The 17,537-nt window shown below is 40.3% G+C and overlaps 1 protein-coding gene across 2 annotated transcripts; it reads right to left on the bottom strand.

Annotated features, from left to right (window-relative positions):
- Nucleotides 1–3,014: 3,014 nt before the first annotated feature.
- On the bottom strand, nucleotides 3,015–9,867 carry LOC111228448 (COUP transcription factor 2-like). 2 transcript variants are annotated; one of them, XM_022754326.1, is made up of 3 exons: nucleotides 8,654–9,867; nucleotides 7,119–7,664; nucleotides 3,015–5,000 (listed from the first exon to the last, which is right to left on the bottom strand). In XM_022754326.1, the coding sequence occupies exons 1-3, from the start codon at nucleotides 9,102–9,104 to the stop codon at nucleotides 4,726–4,728; spliced, it is 1,272 nt and encodes a 423-aa protein (XP_022610047.1). In that variant the 5' UTR covers nucleotides 9,105–9,867; the 3' UTR covers nucleotides 3,015–4,725. The 2 variants fall into 2 exon arrangements, with proteins under 2 accessions (XP_022610047.1, XP_022610048.1); XM_022754327.1 differs by having other exon boundaries at nucleotides 7,119–7,646.
- Nucleotides 9,868–17,537: the final 7,670 nt, after the last annotated feature.

Here is a 17,537-nt window from a genome sequence, read left to right as displayed (position 1 = left end):
ACAAACAATCAAAAAAACAAACAAACAAACAAACAAAGAAATACAGTGTCTGTTTCAGGTTTTATCACCATCGCAGCCAATTGTTAGAAAAGAGAACTATTATTACATATACCACTAATAATGATAGCTTATAATAATGATAATATTAATAATGATAGCTTACAATAATAATAGTAATAGTAATAATAATATTTTTTCTTTAAAGTCAGTGTAGCTTATACCATAAGGAACAGGTGTCCCACCTTGCTAAGCGTTTGACTTATGTGATACATTGTAAATGAGCTGCGGTGCCTCACCCTATATATGCAATAAAGCGCATGCTGTATGGGCTAATTTGTCATAGTGATAGTGCCAAGGTGCAAATAATGTGCATATTTGTCGCTTAACTGTGCGCGCGTGCGTGCACATGTGTTTGCGTGTGTGTGTGTGTGTGTGTGTGAGAGAGACCGAGAGAGAGTGAGAGAGAGAGAGAGAGAGAGAGAGAGAGAGAGAGAGAAAGAGACGGAGGGAGAAAGAGGGGAAACTGCAAACCATATCCTTATCTTATTAAACAAATAGCCCCACTAATAGCCTGTGAGCCCTAAATAAGTTCTCAGCTTCAGTGTGTAAACCCCAACAAACGTCAACCATCAGCACACAGACTCTACTGTACACACGCCTCGGCCCGGAGCATCCTCCACAGCCTGCCAGCCACTGGGATCATTTTTTTTTCTTTTGGGGGGTGGTGGGGTGGGGGTGGGATGGGGGTGCTACCAGCTCGTGTGTCAAAAAGTTCTCACGTCACACAGACGTAAATAAAAGTGACGTCGAAGCGAGTTACACCTCATTAGTTTTTTTGTACAATGCTAATAAAGGAGTAGAAGTACAAATTATAGAGTCCAGTATATACATCACGCTCTGTCAACTAAAATCAGCCCGGGTTAATGTTGAGATCTGACTCATCCAAACCTCACTCTGAAACTCAGCTTATGATTTCTGCCTCAAGTCTGCGTCGTTCATAGGTTTCACCCCCTCTTGGGCTAATATTGTGAAGGAGATGGTGCCCTGAGGGGTTTTTTTTTTTTGTTGAGATGGGTGTACTGTAAATACCGGTCCAATGAAATCATATTGGCTCAGTGGTGATGGTTTGTAGGCTGCTGTCCACCTTTAATTATCAGTATGGACTCAGACTGGCCCCAGTGTGTGATATACCTCAGAGACAGTTTGGCTGGACAAGCAGTGAAAGCATCTCTGTATGGATAAACAGCGCTTTCAACAAGAAGCCGAGGATAAAAGACCATCAGCATCACATCATTATCATCATTTTCATCATTATCAACAGCAACAAAACCACACACACACACACACACACACACACACACCATGACCAGCAGCAGCAGCAGCAGCAGCAGCAGCAGAAGAAGAAGAAACCCTGCTAAAGTTGGCTTCCATACTCATCCTGATTAAGCTACTATACAACAAGACTAATGCTATTTCAAGCCCAACTCTCAACTAAGCCAATATTAGGCTACTAATAATTACTGATAGGCCAAAGGTTTATAGCATCTGAATAGCACGCGCGTAAATAATTGGCATTTAAACCCATCACGTCCACTTCTCGGATATTCACACGTTTATATATATATATATGAAGTTAAAATGCATTACATAGCGTTCAGCAACTTCCAGTAGTGTTAATGAAACTCAGTGATGCAGTTGGAAATAAAAAAAAGTAGAGACCATAATAACGCACATAACAGACTAATATAAATAGAAAGCAATTAGATTTTCAGAAAATAATTTAAACTTTTCTTCTCCTTCCAGTATAACTTGGATTATTAGGATGCTACTATTTATGATGCAGGCTATACTAGGCCCATATGATTTCAGCCCATTAATATTTATGTGAGCGTCCAGAGGAGGAGAAACTGGATTCCGCAAATAAAGCGGTGGGGAAGCTGAGTTGGGTATTTTCCTTACACAGTCCCTGTCCCGCGTGAGGGACGTCTACTGTTATGAAATGTTATTATCTGTTGAGGCAGAGCGCCTTATTACAGCTGTTGTATTCTATTCATGAAGTTGAACACACAGCAACCTTCAAGTCCAGTGTTTCCCAAACAGTCTGGCAAATTACAGATCGACACTTTTATAGAAAATAATCAGAACCTTGCAGCGAAAAAAGTGAAGGCGTTGAGCGGGGCCTGTTGGCTGATTGATTAATTAGATTGATTCATTATTTTGTAATTCATTAATCACTTGCATAGGGCAAAAGGGCAACATCCTGCCACAGCAAATTGACTCCAGTACACCCCCACCCCAGCCCCCACCCCCCAATCCAACCCACCCCACCCCTCCAACAGACCACACACACCACACGCACACGCACGCACGAATATACAAGGACAAGTTCACACGTACGTTAGGGAAGTAAGAAAACATGAAAAACTGGTGTTTTCAAATTCATAAATTATAATTTAATACCAAGAACAAATTTACAGCAGAATGCTTGTTTACAATAAGCTAACACAAACAAACAAGAATTGTGTTCAACTATAAACTTTCACACACACTCACATATATCACTTGCAATTAATAATAATAATAATAATCATAAAAAAAGTATCTATACGTTATCAATACCCTGCAGTCATATATTTTTATATATTTATATAAAAACGTGGGTCAGTTTAAACTGTTCATAATTACAATCATGTATCATTCTCTGGTCCATATGTGGCTACGAACAGCCAAAGATCAGTGTTCAATCAGTGATCCCTTTTAATTCAACCACAACATGGTGTTTTTGTGTGTGTTGAAGAAAAGCCTCAAAACAAGGACAAAATTGCTAGCTTCCAAATACACGCACGCACGCACACACTCACACACGCGCGCTCGCACGCTCACGCACACCACGGCACCTGTCAAAGACCAAAGGAGCAATAACACTAAAGTTAAAATATCAACTCCTTTTCCAAACCTGCTCACCCTGTTTAAGTCTGTAGCCTAATATTGAACGTCGTTTCTTTTCTTTTTTGTTTCTTTAAATACAAGGGCTAGTGTACTGAATGCACAGATTATATCTATACAGTCAAAAAAAAAGAAAAAAAAAAGAGAGAGAGAGAGAGAAAACATTTACATTTATATATCAAAGGTAAAATAGGTTAGCGACCTGTGGCCATGCATTCACAGTCTAAATATACATGAAAAAGAAAACATTTGTAGTAATATGTATATACATTAAAAACATAACTTTCAGTGCTACTAGCTAAGTCTGCCACTCAATTTTGAAGACGTTGTATTACCGAGAAAAAAAAATGGCAACCACAGATTTTTCTTAATCACATATACTTTGTATAAAGGAAAAACTCGTTGAAATGAATTGACCTATATTTACAAGAATACTGCCTCTAATCAGCGTTTTTCAAGTGAAATACACGACTGAAGTTTCAAATCTAATTGTGTTCCCCCCAAAATGTTGTAGGCCTACTTTAACAACGTTTTGATAAGAAATCACATCATGCTTGTCAGGCACTTAATGCTTGAAGTGAATAAAGGGTGACATTTCAGGGACGCTTTAATAATACTGCTATTAAACACTACTCTGGATAGGCTTCCAACTTTTATGACCCTTGACCTCTCCAATTCTTTTTTCTAAACAAGTCAGTTATACTTTCGGTGCAGTTTGAAGCACTGCAAACGCTCTTAAAAGCACATATGGCGCATTTAGAGCAACCTGTCTCAGGCGCAGGTAACTTGTAGGATTTATTGTTATTATTATTATTATATCCAATTGGGGAACTGTTTGCCAAATATTCAGAGCTGAATGAAATTGGGAAGATTATTTGCCAAATAATCCAAATCGTGTAAACTCGTCATGCCTGCGAGCGTCAAACTAACAAATCCTTATTCTTATAGAACTTGGGTGGCTTTAGTCAAAAAACTGAATTGGAAAACAAAAGTGGATCCTGTAACTTCATATTAATAAAGAGCAAAATGTTTCCGCTGGATCATAAAGTTGAACATGAACTCCAAAAAAACTCCCTTTTTCCCCCAGATGTTATTGGTCATCCTCAGAATATAAGTGCGCTTGCAGCATTAAGCCTAGATTATAAACCTATACTCCTATTGCTGTGGTTTTAATTCTTTTTAGAACTTTTTTTTATTTTTTTTTTACATTATTTCACCTTTTTCAAAATAAATCATTGTCTTAGAAAATAACACCACCTGTACTACAGAAATCACATAGGCCGGTTTGGAACCAGAAAGGAGGAACAAAGAAAGTACAAAACACAGCTATACATGGACACAGGACAAGTCATTTGAGAAAAGAAAATTCACGTTTCGTATTTTCCCTTTCTCCAGTTTTTTTTCTTTTTACCCAAATTATCATTTTTAAATGCACTTAATACTTAAATTTTCCTCATAAGGATCAACAAAATCCCTTTTCCTTTTTTTTCCTCATTTTCTTCTTTCATTAAAAAATGGATCGACACACGTTGTTCTGCATGAACACTGGGAGCTTGTATCTGCCATTTTGAAAGTTCAGTGGATGTCTCAATTTTTTTTTCTTTTTTTTTTTTGGAGTAGGGGGGAATTCACAGTCATTTACGTCAATGTCTTTCTTCATGAAAGCCAGCCCCGTGTAACAGCCGGTTGGTTTTTTATTCCTTCCACAAAAGCAGCTATAATCATTGTAGTCTCGCAGCCCCCCAACCCCACCTTTTGTTTGTTCGTCTCCTTCTTGGTTTACTGAATTGACATGTAAGGCCAGTTAAAACTGCTCCCCGAAAGCAACATATCCCTGATGAGAGTTTCAATTGGGGTTTTACCTACCAATCGGACGAAAAATAATTGTTCTATGACCGAGGAAGAGACTGTGCGGAGGGAAGGCAAGCGGAGTAACAACTTCCCAAACCGTGTTGGCTGGTTGGGATACTGGCTCCGGACATATTCCTCCAGGGCGCACTGGGACTTCTCCTGCAAACTTTCCACATGGGCCACATCTGAGAGGCCACAAGCATCTGAGAGGGGGGGGAAAGCAAATAAACATTAATAAAGTGTAACCTAAAGTGTTTCTCTCACTAGGAGCTTTTTTTTCCCCCACTGTGGTTGATAGACTGGCGAAAACTGATGAAGCCTGTCATAGTTTTTAAAAAGCAATGACAAATTATTCTCATCTCATTATATGTAAAAAATAAAGTTTCTGTGCCTCGAGGCTTGTTTTCATAAATAACTAGTGCCTATGTTTTTCAGTGTAACAAAATAATTTAATAATAATCATAATAATATTGCGCTAGACGATTAATTATCACACCACAGATAAAAATACAGCTCTACACTGTGGTGGTAACCTATATTATTTTAACAATCATATTTGTTTAAACACACACACACATATATATATAAAAATATATATCCTATATAAATAAAATAATACAACTTTCTCTTTAATTTGCCACAGTCAAGAAGCAGATTAAAATGGGAGCTTTGCTTCCCCACTATTTTAATTCGGTGCTCATCATTTTATCGCTATTACAGCTCAGCCCTTTCTCTCCAGAAAAAAAGACACTTTATTTAAAAAAAAAATGAACTAAATAATGAAGCATATTCACAGCTAAAGTCTGTGTTTTACATGGGCCTATGTTTCCCAGTCAGAGGCAGAGCGAGGGAGAGGGGAGGGGGGAGGGAGAGAGGGAAAGACAGGGAGACCTACTGACCTTTAGTGAGCAGAGATTTAGCTTGGAAAAAAAAGGGCCCATAGCCTACGGAGTTGCCGTCATACTATACCATCAGAGACGCATAATCACTATCTGTGCTGCTGCATGTGGGCGGCAGCTGATTATGTGCCAAAAACGCTTGTACGCGCATTGGTTAAGTTTGTAAAGTTTATGCATGACAACAACCAAACCACCAAAGTAGCAAAGGCGTGTCATTCAAGCTACAACACACAGCTCATGTTGAAGCCTCCGGTGCTCAGGTATGGAGGAGACAAATTAAGCCATCGTAGCCCTATACAGCCTTATTAATGAAATTAAATCACCTGGATTGGGATTTTTTTTTTCTTTCTGTAGAATAGGCTAACAAGCCACCACGAGAACAATAGTGGGCTGCTAGAGCCAAATGAAATACAGAGGATGATGGCTTGCAGGTATGAGATCATTTCAAAGACATGCATTCACTCTATACGGTGAAACCTTGTAAATCTCTTCCACACGTTTTTTATTTATTTTATTTTCCCCCCTTTAATGGTGTGGCTAATGTAACAAAATAGCTGGGAAGTTCGGGTCATGACCTAGTTCTGGAGCAAGTCCAGAGACGCCTTGAATCCTACAAGGCTGAGAGAGAGAGAATATTTCTGCAAATAAAAATGAAAGCCGCCCCTCCTGTCACTGCTCAATATCACACCATACTGTTAGATACTGACATATTTGCAATTACAGGCTGTGCGTGTGGTTCTACACGCTTTTTCTCGGACGTGTCTGTCCCCTAAATGACAAGAGAGCGTTGAAACCTGCGCTTTGCTTTTACTGTGTGCAAATGGGACATTAGGCTTGTCTTTCTTTTTCTATTCCCCTCCCCCTCGGAGCCTGACATCATTTATATCTGTCATTCCCTACAAACAAGACGTGGGGTATACACACATTGATAAATGGCGGAAAAAAAAATCAAAGTGCAGCAATTCATCTGCGAGCTATTGGATTCTCCAAAAGTGTGCTAACAGCTAGATTTTATGATGCTTAAGGCAATTATTGTGTGTATGTTATCAGTCTTATTTAACTGGAGCTTATTTTCTAATGTTTCAGTCAGGCAGCACTTTCCTCTGTTTCGTTGTCAGTTTAATTAAAAAATCTCTTGTGTGGTCATGCCACGATTTCCAGTTTAGCCCCGTGTATGTGTCTGATAAACCAGTTGATTAATCAAGTGGTTTTATAATTTCGTAGCCTAAGGCCTATCCACCAGTCCTCCACCATGGAGGCAGCCTATAGGTGAACATTTAAGCAGGATGTTTATCTAAGTCAAGCAACAACCTCTAGCCAGTGCAGATATATTTAGGTCAGCGTTGATTTAACTGATGTCAGTGTGCATGTTAGTGACATTCACACAGGCTGAACTTGGAGTGTGCCAGTCTATTGTCTTACCTGTGGTGAAGAGCACAATTGCCTTTAAGCAGCTATATTCAGCAGAGTCAACGTGCAAAGCTTTGAGCTTTTCCACTTGTTCTTGGAAGATCCTAATGTGGTCCATAAAGGCCACCACTCTGTCCGCAGACATGGGGGAGGCGTGAAGGCCAGCCGCCGCCAGGAGAGGAGCCACATGCAGGGGCATGGAGCACTGCGCGGCGTTGAGCACAAATAACTCACTCCACGTCAACCTCAGCAGAGCCACCTGGTCTGTGATCTGAAGGTCTGGAAAGAAGGGAATATTCCTGGCCCACTCCACGGCACTGAAGAGCATCCTGGCTGCTAGTTCACAAATGTTCTCGATGCCCATTATGTTGTTGGGCTGCATGCACTGACTGCCATACCGGGACGTCGGGTAGGGCTCCGCTCTCAACAGAAGGGAGATATATCCGGATAAGTAGGAATGGCAGTGGAGTGGGTCTCCATTTGTCAAGGCGAACTGACCGTGGTGTGGCTGTGTGGGTGGCACCCGTCCCCTTTGCACGGCTGCAGTAAAAAGAGAAACTACAGATATTGAAGCCTGAATTCTACAAATGATCATACAGTCACTGTGAGCATGAGAGCTGCTGTCAGATATTATACATTTTACACTGACTGCTCAGTTGAAAGCTTACACCTTAGCAAAATAAATGACACACATCACGCTTGCTATATAACATCAAAACACACACACACTCACTTACTCACTCACACACGCACACACACACACACACACACATATATTATATTATGGCGTACAGTTTTAAAAAAGACAAGGTTGTATTCACAATAACGAGACAGCGGTGAGACAAATCATGTAGAGATGCGCTTTAAACACGCTTAACACAAGCCATGCATATGTCTAGCTTTAAGATGATGTTATTCAGCAAACAGCAACATGAGCTGGCTGTGAAGGAACACAAAGAGGGCAAGAGAGACCTTGCATGTTTAACCCTTAACCCACTTAGCAATTCATCTCGTTTTTCCAAACATGCAGGCCTATTTTTTCGGGGAAATTCTTGAGGATATGCGCAGGCTTTGTGTGCATAATTCACGCTCACGTCCAAGCTTGAGACACAAGGAACAAGACAGGCAAGGATAGATGTGGAGATGTAGCCCTGAACACGCTATGTCTTAATTCGACACTCGCCATAATAGCGCAGGAGGCTATATTGTATCATCTTTTCAATACAGATGTATCTCTACGCCCATAGCTTTGTCTAAATATAAATCCGATCGCCCCTGGCTGGACGGGGCTCGGATCTGATTTGTGAAAAGGCAGAGATATGAGGCGCTGGAGCCGGATACTATAATGCAACGCTATCCGGCAAAAAGCCCCCGTCTCGACCACAGCAGAGAGCGGCTCCATTGCGTGCTCCAGCCGCACAGCCTTGGAGGGGATAGTCGGGAAGAGAGAGAACAGGCTATGGGGGCGACATTTACATGGTTTCATGTCTGGAAGCCTACAGACGCACAAACACATACACGGATAAGAAAACAAAAAGTCCCAATACCTTCCCGTCTCATGCCGACTTTAAGGCATTTTTTGAGGCGGCAGTACTGACACTGATTGCGGTGGTGTTGGTCGATTGGACAATTCCTGTTGGCACGGCATGTGTAAGTGAGGTTCCGTCGTACGCTCCGTTTGAAGAAGCTTTTGCACCCCTCGCAAGTAAACTGGCCATAGTGTTTGCCACTGGATTTATCCCCACACACCACACATTCAATGTGCTGTGGCTGTTTCTCCGACTGCTGCGTCGTCTGGTTCGTCGGCGTGGACTGTGTGTTGTTCGGGGGTCCTTGGACCGGAGTCTGAGGGGTCGGAGGGGCGACCTGAGAGGCTGTCAGATTCAACTGGCCTGGTTGAGGGGTGGGAAGAGATAGTCCTCCTTGGGTTTGCGAGGAAAGGGTGCCTTGGGTGTCAGCCACATCGTCCTGGGAGCCTCTCCACACTACCATTGCCATATCTATCAGTCAACGTAAAGAAACTTTTTGTCTGCCGTTTTGGTGTCGCGGTGAATAATGTCTCAAGGAAACGCGATAAACTGTGATTAACAGCCAGACACACAAAATGTCAAATCTAGCCTACGTTGAATCCACTCTGAACCTCCGGAAAACTGTCGATTTATTGCTGTTGGAGACGTTGCGAAGCACGTTTTCAAAACTGATGCGATGGCGATCTGAGTCGCTGCCTTGCGCTTAAAGGCCAAGTCCAGGGGCGCTTACAGTCAGCCATCCAGTACACCCATCAATGGGAAAGGTAGGCTAAATATTAAAATAATCAACCGAGGTAGCATGGACTAGTCAGTGAATGATGGAGCAGGTTGGTAAGACCGTGCCTGCAGCAGCATAAAACAATTGGTGAGCACACTGTAGCAGCTACTATCAAGTTCCAGCACAAGTCTTGAAGAAAATCACCAACTGGGTAAAAAAAATTGCGTCTTCTTCCTTTTCTTCTTGTGAGGTAGCGCCAGCAAGCGCGCAGCTGAAGCCAATGTTTTTGAGAGCCTGGAATATGAAGACAACTCTCCCCAAAAAAAGCGAAAGCACTAAAACAAAAACAAAAAAAGAAAACAAAGATCACAACCTACAAACCTCCTCCGTGCACTGAAAAATAATAGGAAAAAGGAGTAGAGATTCAAAGTGATCAAATATGTTAAAAAGGCGGAGGTTAGGAAGTGATTTGCGATTGGTAGGAGCCGGGCTGGCAGAATGCTTTCTCTCTGATCAGCTCACTGAGCTCTCTATATAGTGAACTTTGACACGACTGCTGCAACTTAGCACACGTTACCATGGAGATCGGCTGCCATATAAGGAAGGAGAGTGTGTTTGACTGGTCAGAGCTCAGGGACCTCCCCCTGAACCCCATTGGCTACTCGGCACTTGTGCTACTTGGTACCTTGCCAGAGCCAGCATGGAGGTCGAGAGGGCCGCTTGGTCCTAAAAAGAGACGATTTTCGGAGAGAGGAATCGTTTCTAGTCACTCAAATCGCCCAGACTATAAGCTATACTCACATGCACGCCCGGTAAAGCCATAGCAATTTCACGAAGAAGAAGAAGAAGGGGGAAAAAAACTTAATTCAATTCTTTGCCTCATATCGTGTTACAGAAGCCTATATCCGGTAGCTCCATAAAAAGCTGAAATTTGCAACGAGATTTTGTCCCTGAGACACAGTTGCACTTTCTGAACATGATCTGTGCTCATTACAATAAAACTGTCTTTGCATTGTGTCTTTATGTATATGGATATATAGACAGACGACACGACTGAACAAAGAAAATAAAATAAAATGATACACACTGACAGGATGAGACTCTAAATGAAGATTGTAAACATTATTGAGAATAATAGACATAAAGCAGCAGGTGAAGACTTCAACTGGTCTATGCACGTGCACACTGAAGGCAAGCACTGACAAGGGTCACCCACCCAGGTGACCAAGACAATAACAATGCCTGCCTATATTTGTATAGGCTAATATACCTATTAGTGCTTTTAATCACACCAGCTTCCATTCATCACAATCCACACCTCTTATAAAAATGTTATGATAAGCTACTGACATCATCTGTGCGCCCACTCCAGCCTGCTAATCCCACCTGACCACCAAGTGTCCCAAACTCACAGGGTCACAAAGGCCAAACCTGGGTCTCAAAAAGTCAGAGCTTTGTCTGGATGTGGTCAAAAAAAAAAAAAAAAACACACACACACACGTGAAGTGACTACAGCTTTAAATAGGGACTACATTTAAAAATGTCACTTGAGGTCAAAGGCCATGCCCTTCACATTAAGGTTAGGATGACAGGTATAGAGACGCTCTCTGATAAACAACACTGTAAAAGCTGTTAACAACAATGTCTGTCAGATCTTGCCCTACAATAAATATAATGTACAGTTCGTGGTAATGACGAACACAGTGAAGGATAGCGTGCATGTAAAACGGGGTCAGTGCTTGTCCAGAGTTGCTGCCTACAAGGTTAATCTTTTTTTTTTTCCCACGCTTGTATTTAATCAGCGTTAACTTTCCCTCGTGCCCGGGGGCTATCAAACTTGAACTGCAGGTAAAACTTCACGGAGCCATACAGATGAACCTATAGCCCAAGCTGTGTGTTAGTCTATAGAGAGAGCAGCAGCAGCAGCACCAGCAGCAGCAGCAGCCTGCATTGTCCCAGGATGTATTACAGTATATGGGTGCCCCCTAGCGTATGATTTTTTTTTGCTTCAAACAAGATTCAATTTAGAGGAGCCATCCGACAAGGAAACCGCTTCAGTCTCGTCTCTCGCATCGACCAAACTAACGAGCACCATTTTAAACTGATGACTGTTTGTTTAAATTCTGTTTTACATGACTTGGACGGCAAAGCTTTGAGAGTTGCCAAAGTTGGATTTACTTTTTGCCACTTCAGGCAGTCCCAGCGGTGGTATTTAGACCAATTATGTCTTTATTCTAAAACAAATTAGCCGATTATATTTTGACTGCATGACTATTTTGTCGGTTTTATTTACAGATCCCGTGAACATGGAGAGTCTGTAAATAAAAATACTCCGCAAGGTATCGACTTATCGAGGAGCCAGTTTCGCTACAAATGGTAAGTAGCCTATACATTTATTTTTTGCACACTTTATTGTGATAAATCAGCAAAGTAGCCATGCTTTATTCCTCTGCTCTAAATTAAATATTGTGTAAATAAGCGAGCAGGCTGCAGACAGAGCAGATAACGTACACATACGATATTTGCACAGTGCGCATTGAACACGGGCGACTCTGTCAAGATATTTTTGCGTATTATCCAAGTGTTCATTTATATGATGACCACAATAAGCCCAACTAGTTTGCAAATAGCCATTCATAAAGTTATTTGATAGTGAGAGTGAGGCAGGAGGCTGTATTCTTATAGTAGCAAACCTACCAAATGCATATGTTGCTGATTCGTCCGTAGCGGGATGCATCTTCTCTCTTATTCAGAATATATTTAGTCTTCCCTTTTTCGACACAGTGCTCGGATTGAAGCTGGCAAAGCTTCCTCTCCAACAGACGGGATCAAACACAAAAAAAGCACGCTGTTTATTTGGTAAAATTGCAATGTCTGATCATGCAAAAACTTTGGAGAGCCGAAACAAACAAACTGATTCACGTCATGTGTTGTTGCGGCGAGGAACTGGAAATATAAGTTGACGTGTCGATCCGAGCAGAATATCATTTGACTGCCTCTGGAAACGATAAGTAGGCTTTACAGCAAAGCAGAGATCCTGTGCGCCTTTTCTCTCCTACAGTAATGTGGCCAAAACGCGCTCGTACGCCGCTGCTTTGTGTGGGCTATTGAGGAGAGAGGGAGGGGGTGAAGTCAGAACAGACACCTGTCTTTAAGTATGGCGAGCATGCATTATGAGATTCTGCATATTGGAAATTAAATGGAGATTGGAGGTAAAGATGCAGTAAGAGCTGTGCTTAGAGGTGTAATTAAAACTCCTTAAAATTACATTTTACTGTCAAAGAAATTTTCATTATGCTGAACAGGCGCTTATAAAATAGTGATGACTATTATTATTATTATTATTATTATTACCATTATTACTGTTGTTATTATAATTTAATTAATATTGATAATTATAATATAAAATTACAGTATATACATTATACAAAATAAAGATAAAAGCGACTAAATGAACATTAATATCTCTCTTTTTTTTTTTACAGCTTCACCTCTAGCAATTATACATTATGCAGAGAATAAAGAGGCCAATATATGAAATGATTATAGCCTCAATTAACCTCGCGTGAATCTACACTGAGATGAAAAATGGAGCCTTTTTTTCACGCATAAACATTGCCACACCAACAAAATTGATTTGCTATTAAACCCCCCCTTCAAAACTCTCGTGCTGCAGTTTTTTATTTTTTACTTTTATTTTCCGGGTTTAAAAGTTTCCTCTGTGTGATTAGTAGTTTGTTCTCCCTTCAAGCAGAAGATAAAAGCACCATATATGCTCAGCAAGCCTGCATGCACACAACAATGGCACTGCCCAACGGGACCAGTATCGATTAAGACGAGACAGAGGATGTCGCCTGCACTAAATATTTACTGATCACACACAAATAGCTGGATCTTTAACGATTTCCCATGCTCCGGCTGGGAGAGAGGACTAAATCACTTTATTATTGTTAGTAAAACAAAGCACACGCTCTGGAGGACAGGAGTGGAGATGTGCTGATTGGGATAAGTGCAGTTAAATGAATCGATAGTGAACAGATAATAGTTGAGATTTACGGGCGTGCAAAGAAAAAGCTCTCACTCATGTATCAGGTTAAACTGACACATGCGCTGCGATTGGTAAATCCCTTTCTATGCCAAAACGTGCCAAAAGGACGTAAAGTCAACAGATGATGGAGTAAAAAAAAAAAACAAACAAAAACTTCACACCTATCAGCGGGAATTCGGTAAAAAATATATCGCATATACATCTGACTTTTTTTTAAAAGCGCTTTGAGATAGACTATAGGCTATAATCTAAAAGAAAAAGCATTGTCCTGCTGACGGCAAGAAACTGCTCTCACACTTGTGAAAAAAAAAAAGTCAAAAGTGAAATAAAAGTGGACTTTAATCTTATCTCTGCCTTCACCAAGTCCTCAATGCAGATAGAAGAATAGTGACCCGGAGGGCTCCAAGTTCCCGCTCTGATTAACCCCTCCAGACCCGCGCAGGAGCAAAGGTTAACCAGGCTAATCAACTTCAAGAGTCTGATTGAATTAGATGACTGAGGAATCAGGACACAAACTTAATTGTCTCACTTAAAAAAAAAACACCATGAAGAGAAACGTTGGTCATTTTTGACTCAATTTAAAAGTTAAAATATAAAAAAAAATAATAATTGAGGAATTAATTGTAGATAACAGAAGAGATGATTTGCTTTTTAACAGGCAACAGGTTTCATCTGTTTCTACTTTAATATGAAACATTTCCAACACACTTTCAATATACAAAACTCTCTTTAACACCCACAGATTGTTTTTTCCCTGCTTGATAAAGATCACTTGATTGATGGCGGCTGTGCCCCATATGTCATGGCATTTTTATCTGCTGCGTTGCATAATATCAATCAGTCCCCTTTAACTCTCTAGTAAAGGTTTTATCTCCTGTCTCTTTATAGCAGTGCTTCATGGTGATGTTGTGATGTTGCTTTTTTTGCAAAAGATGTGGGGGGGGGGGACTAAACCAATTAGTCAAATGTCTGCTTCTATATCATGCTTCATTTAGGTAAAAGAATATTTGGTGACAAAACATGATTTAAGTTTCCAGAAGTTACTTTTCACTCATGTAGTAAGATGAAAAAATATAACCAAAACATAACGCAAGCAAAAATATTCTCATGCAGGGATAATTTAACGTTTAAATTCTAATTGTATAAAAGATATTAGAATTGTGAGGGCATAAAATAACTAATGATATATTTTTTTTTTTAAATATGGGCTTACTGGGCTTACTTTCTTTCTCTGTGGTTGACAAGATTATTCTTAAGTATGGCTTTTACAGACTGCCATGATAAAAGAATGATGTCTCTGTCTTTTTAGCTCCTTAAAATGATGTAATTATGAAAAAAATACATCCTATTATCACAATTAACACCCTCTTATGATAAAGGTGGTGTGAGTGTGAGCGATTTGATCATATACGTATACATGTCGGCAGAGTGCGAGAAAAAGGTGTTTAACATTCACCTCTTTTTATTTGAAAGTGTGCGTTCGTGTAAGCAGACATCCATGTTTTGGTTGAGGCCGTTTTATAACTTCATTCAGTGGTGTAGATCATTTTCTTTCTGTCTGTGTGTCCTAAGGACCGCTATCTAAAATGACCATAGATCCCAGATAGTTCACTGTTCAATTTGCCAATGATAGATTATAGTGCCAATTTAAACAGATAGAGATCAATTTGTCTCAATGATCACTCTTTAGGCTGACTGCCAGCGTGCTCTTAATGTATTTGTAAATGCTGGTTGTTTGAATCGCAGCTGTTATGTTCAAAGTGATCAAAACTGTAGTTTAGAGAGAAATGAGCGGTGTAAATGATAAATGATGTGTTGTTTTGGCTGCTTAAGGCTGCAGACACGGAGCGTACGTGATGATTACTTCAGGCAGCAGCATTGTAGCAGCAATGACCAGGAGGTCAATGGTTTAACTCTAAGGACTCACTGGGAAAGTCTGGGTAGGAGAATTGTGTGATAAGTGCTCTCTAACCCTCAGGAACTACTGCTGAAGTGCCCTTCGGCAAAGCAGCTTAAGCCCCATCTGTCCCGGTGGAGCCGCAGAGCGACCAGCAGTACAAGACTGCGGTTGTACCAGGCACTTGTGAGATGTGTCTCTTTGAGTGTGACCTGCCCTCCCTTTTCTTTTTAAAGAGGGAGAGTGGGCAGTCCACTCGCCTCACACTTTTTTTTTTCTTCCATGTACTCAGACAGTGAAAAAGTTTGGGAGAAGACACAAGAGAGAAAGCTGTGGCAGCATTCAGTCCTGATCCAGACATGGTTCACATGTGGCCCCAAAGGCAGCAGACAGCGTATTGAATTACTGTAATTCAAGGTGTAATGTAGTAGCAGTGTGGGATATGTAGAAACTACACAAACGGGTGTAGACGAGGCAAACTGCAGCTTCAGCGTTCTAATTCAGATATTTTATGTTAAATTGTACCGTTTATTTTCTTACATGACAGATATAATCAGTTATAACTGCAACCGTACTTTTTATAGTGATCATCAATGTCTCATTATCATTAGATCTACCAACTATATCAAACTGTATCATGATGTGAAAACCTTGTATCTCCAGGAATTGTGATTTTCACGTGTTTATTTGCTTTAAAGAATTATTTGCTTTGTAGCGCAAGGAGAAATCACTTGCATGCATGAGTGTACAGCTAACACCATACCTGCTTTCTTACCTCTTGAACGACATTTTGGAGATACAGGGTTTTGATGCGACAGTGAGCTATGCGCAATGATGGGATGACCAATGCAGTTAAGTGTTAGTGAAGGAGCCAATTAAGAAGTGTGTATAATTGCAATCTGCAGTGTTACACCTGCCACATCCATGACTAATAAAGTTTAAAGATATCACATGAGCTGTGTTTTTGGCTGCTTTTTCTTTATACAGTCCCTGATGTTATGTACTTTAATTTTGAGAAGTGAACTATTGTTTCAACTGTAGAAGACCTGCTGTTAAAATCTACAATGTTAGGTTGGAAACAATGAGAGTACGGCTCACTATTCATTACCCAAAATACCTTTACAAATGATTCTCTAATTCACTCTTTTGATTCTGTAGGATTTCTAGATCAAAGATATACTGTTAATGTTGGTTCTGGTGCTTTACCGAAACCTTATGTACCTCAAGTCTTACAAAGTCGGTCTTTAACTTTCCAATCACAGAAAATAACATTATGTGACTTTCTACATTTGACATCTAATAGATATTTTCTGTGGTGTAAATGTGGAGAATTTGAAAGTCTGAAAAACATGACACTACTGTACTGTATTATCCTTAAATTTCATAAGAACTGATCATGTCCAATTCAAAGAAAAATGTGTATCATTCGAAAAGTGCGTCTGCAGTTTTACCTTCAGCGGCAGGATTGAGGAGAATGTGATCGTAATGTCATTGAAGTGCAGATCTTTTAGTACAATAATACTTAAATTAAAGTCTTTAGGAGTTTAAACACAGGAGTAAACCACCGTAGCGGAACGTGAACCAGCTCTGAACCTGAAGACTGCAGGCTGAGAAATCCATCAAGCTTAAATATTTTATCATAAGAATGCATTTCTCTGTGAAAGTGCTGCAGACGCATTGTTGTTGTATTGTAAAAGTATGAACAAAACCAGCAGCCTGTGAATATGGACAATGTTAACTACATCTCTACTTCCACAGGTACTGATTCAACATTTTTGAATGGGACATATTGTATAAATAGCAAATACTGCCATTTGAGGTTTTTCAATCACACAAATACATGTGATCAATGGTCCTTGTGAATTGATGGAGGGAATAAAAAGTAAATGGAATGTGAATGGGATTTGGAAGGACCTTCACAACAGCGACGACTCCGAATAAAAAAGAGAAGATTTTCTTGGTGTAAAGATGACCTCAAGGGGAAAAGCCATTAAAAAAGCAAATCACTTATTCGCAGGATCTTGGTTACTGTATCGTCATATGAGGACATGCAGAAGCTCAGAACACGAGAATCAATGATGTCACCAGTTAAACCTTAGATTTGCTCCACTGACAATAAATTGAGAGGGGATCTGTTGACATGTGATGCTGCCCAGAGGTTAGAAATAAACATGACAGCATTTATCTGCAGAGTCCTGCCAATTATCTATCATAGCTTGCAAGGTAATCACGATATAAT

The sequence above is a fragment of the Seriola dumerili genome, unplaced genomic scaffold (assembly GCF_002260705.1).
Source record: "Seriola dumerili isolate Sdu_G_001 unplaced genomic scaffold, Sdu_1.0 BDQW01000219.1, whole genome shotgun sequence".
In the NCBI taxonomy this organism is placed as follows: Eukaryota; Metazoa; Chordata; class Actinopteri; order Carangiformes; family Carangidae; genus Seriola; species Seriola dumerili.
This window is presented reverse-complemented; position numbering and strand designations above follow the sequence as displayed.

Coding starts and splice junctions, on each gene's coding strand:
- LOC111228448 (XM_022754326.1), bottom strand. CDS start 9,104: ATGGCAATGGTAGTGTGGAGAGGCTCCCAGGACGATGTGGCTGACACC. Junction 7,665..8,653: donor AGTCGGCATGAGACGGGAAG/GTATTGGGACTT, acceptor CAATATCTGTAG/TTTCTCTTTTTACTGCAGCC. Junction 5,001..7,118: donor AATTGTGCTCTTCACCACAG/GTAAGACAATAG, acceptor CCCCCCTCTCAG/ATGCTTGTGGCCTCTCAGAT.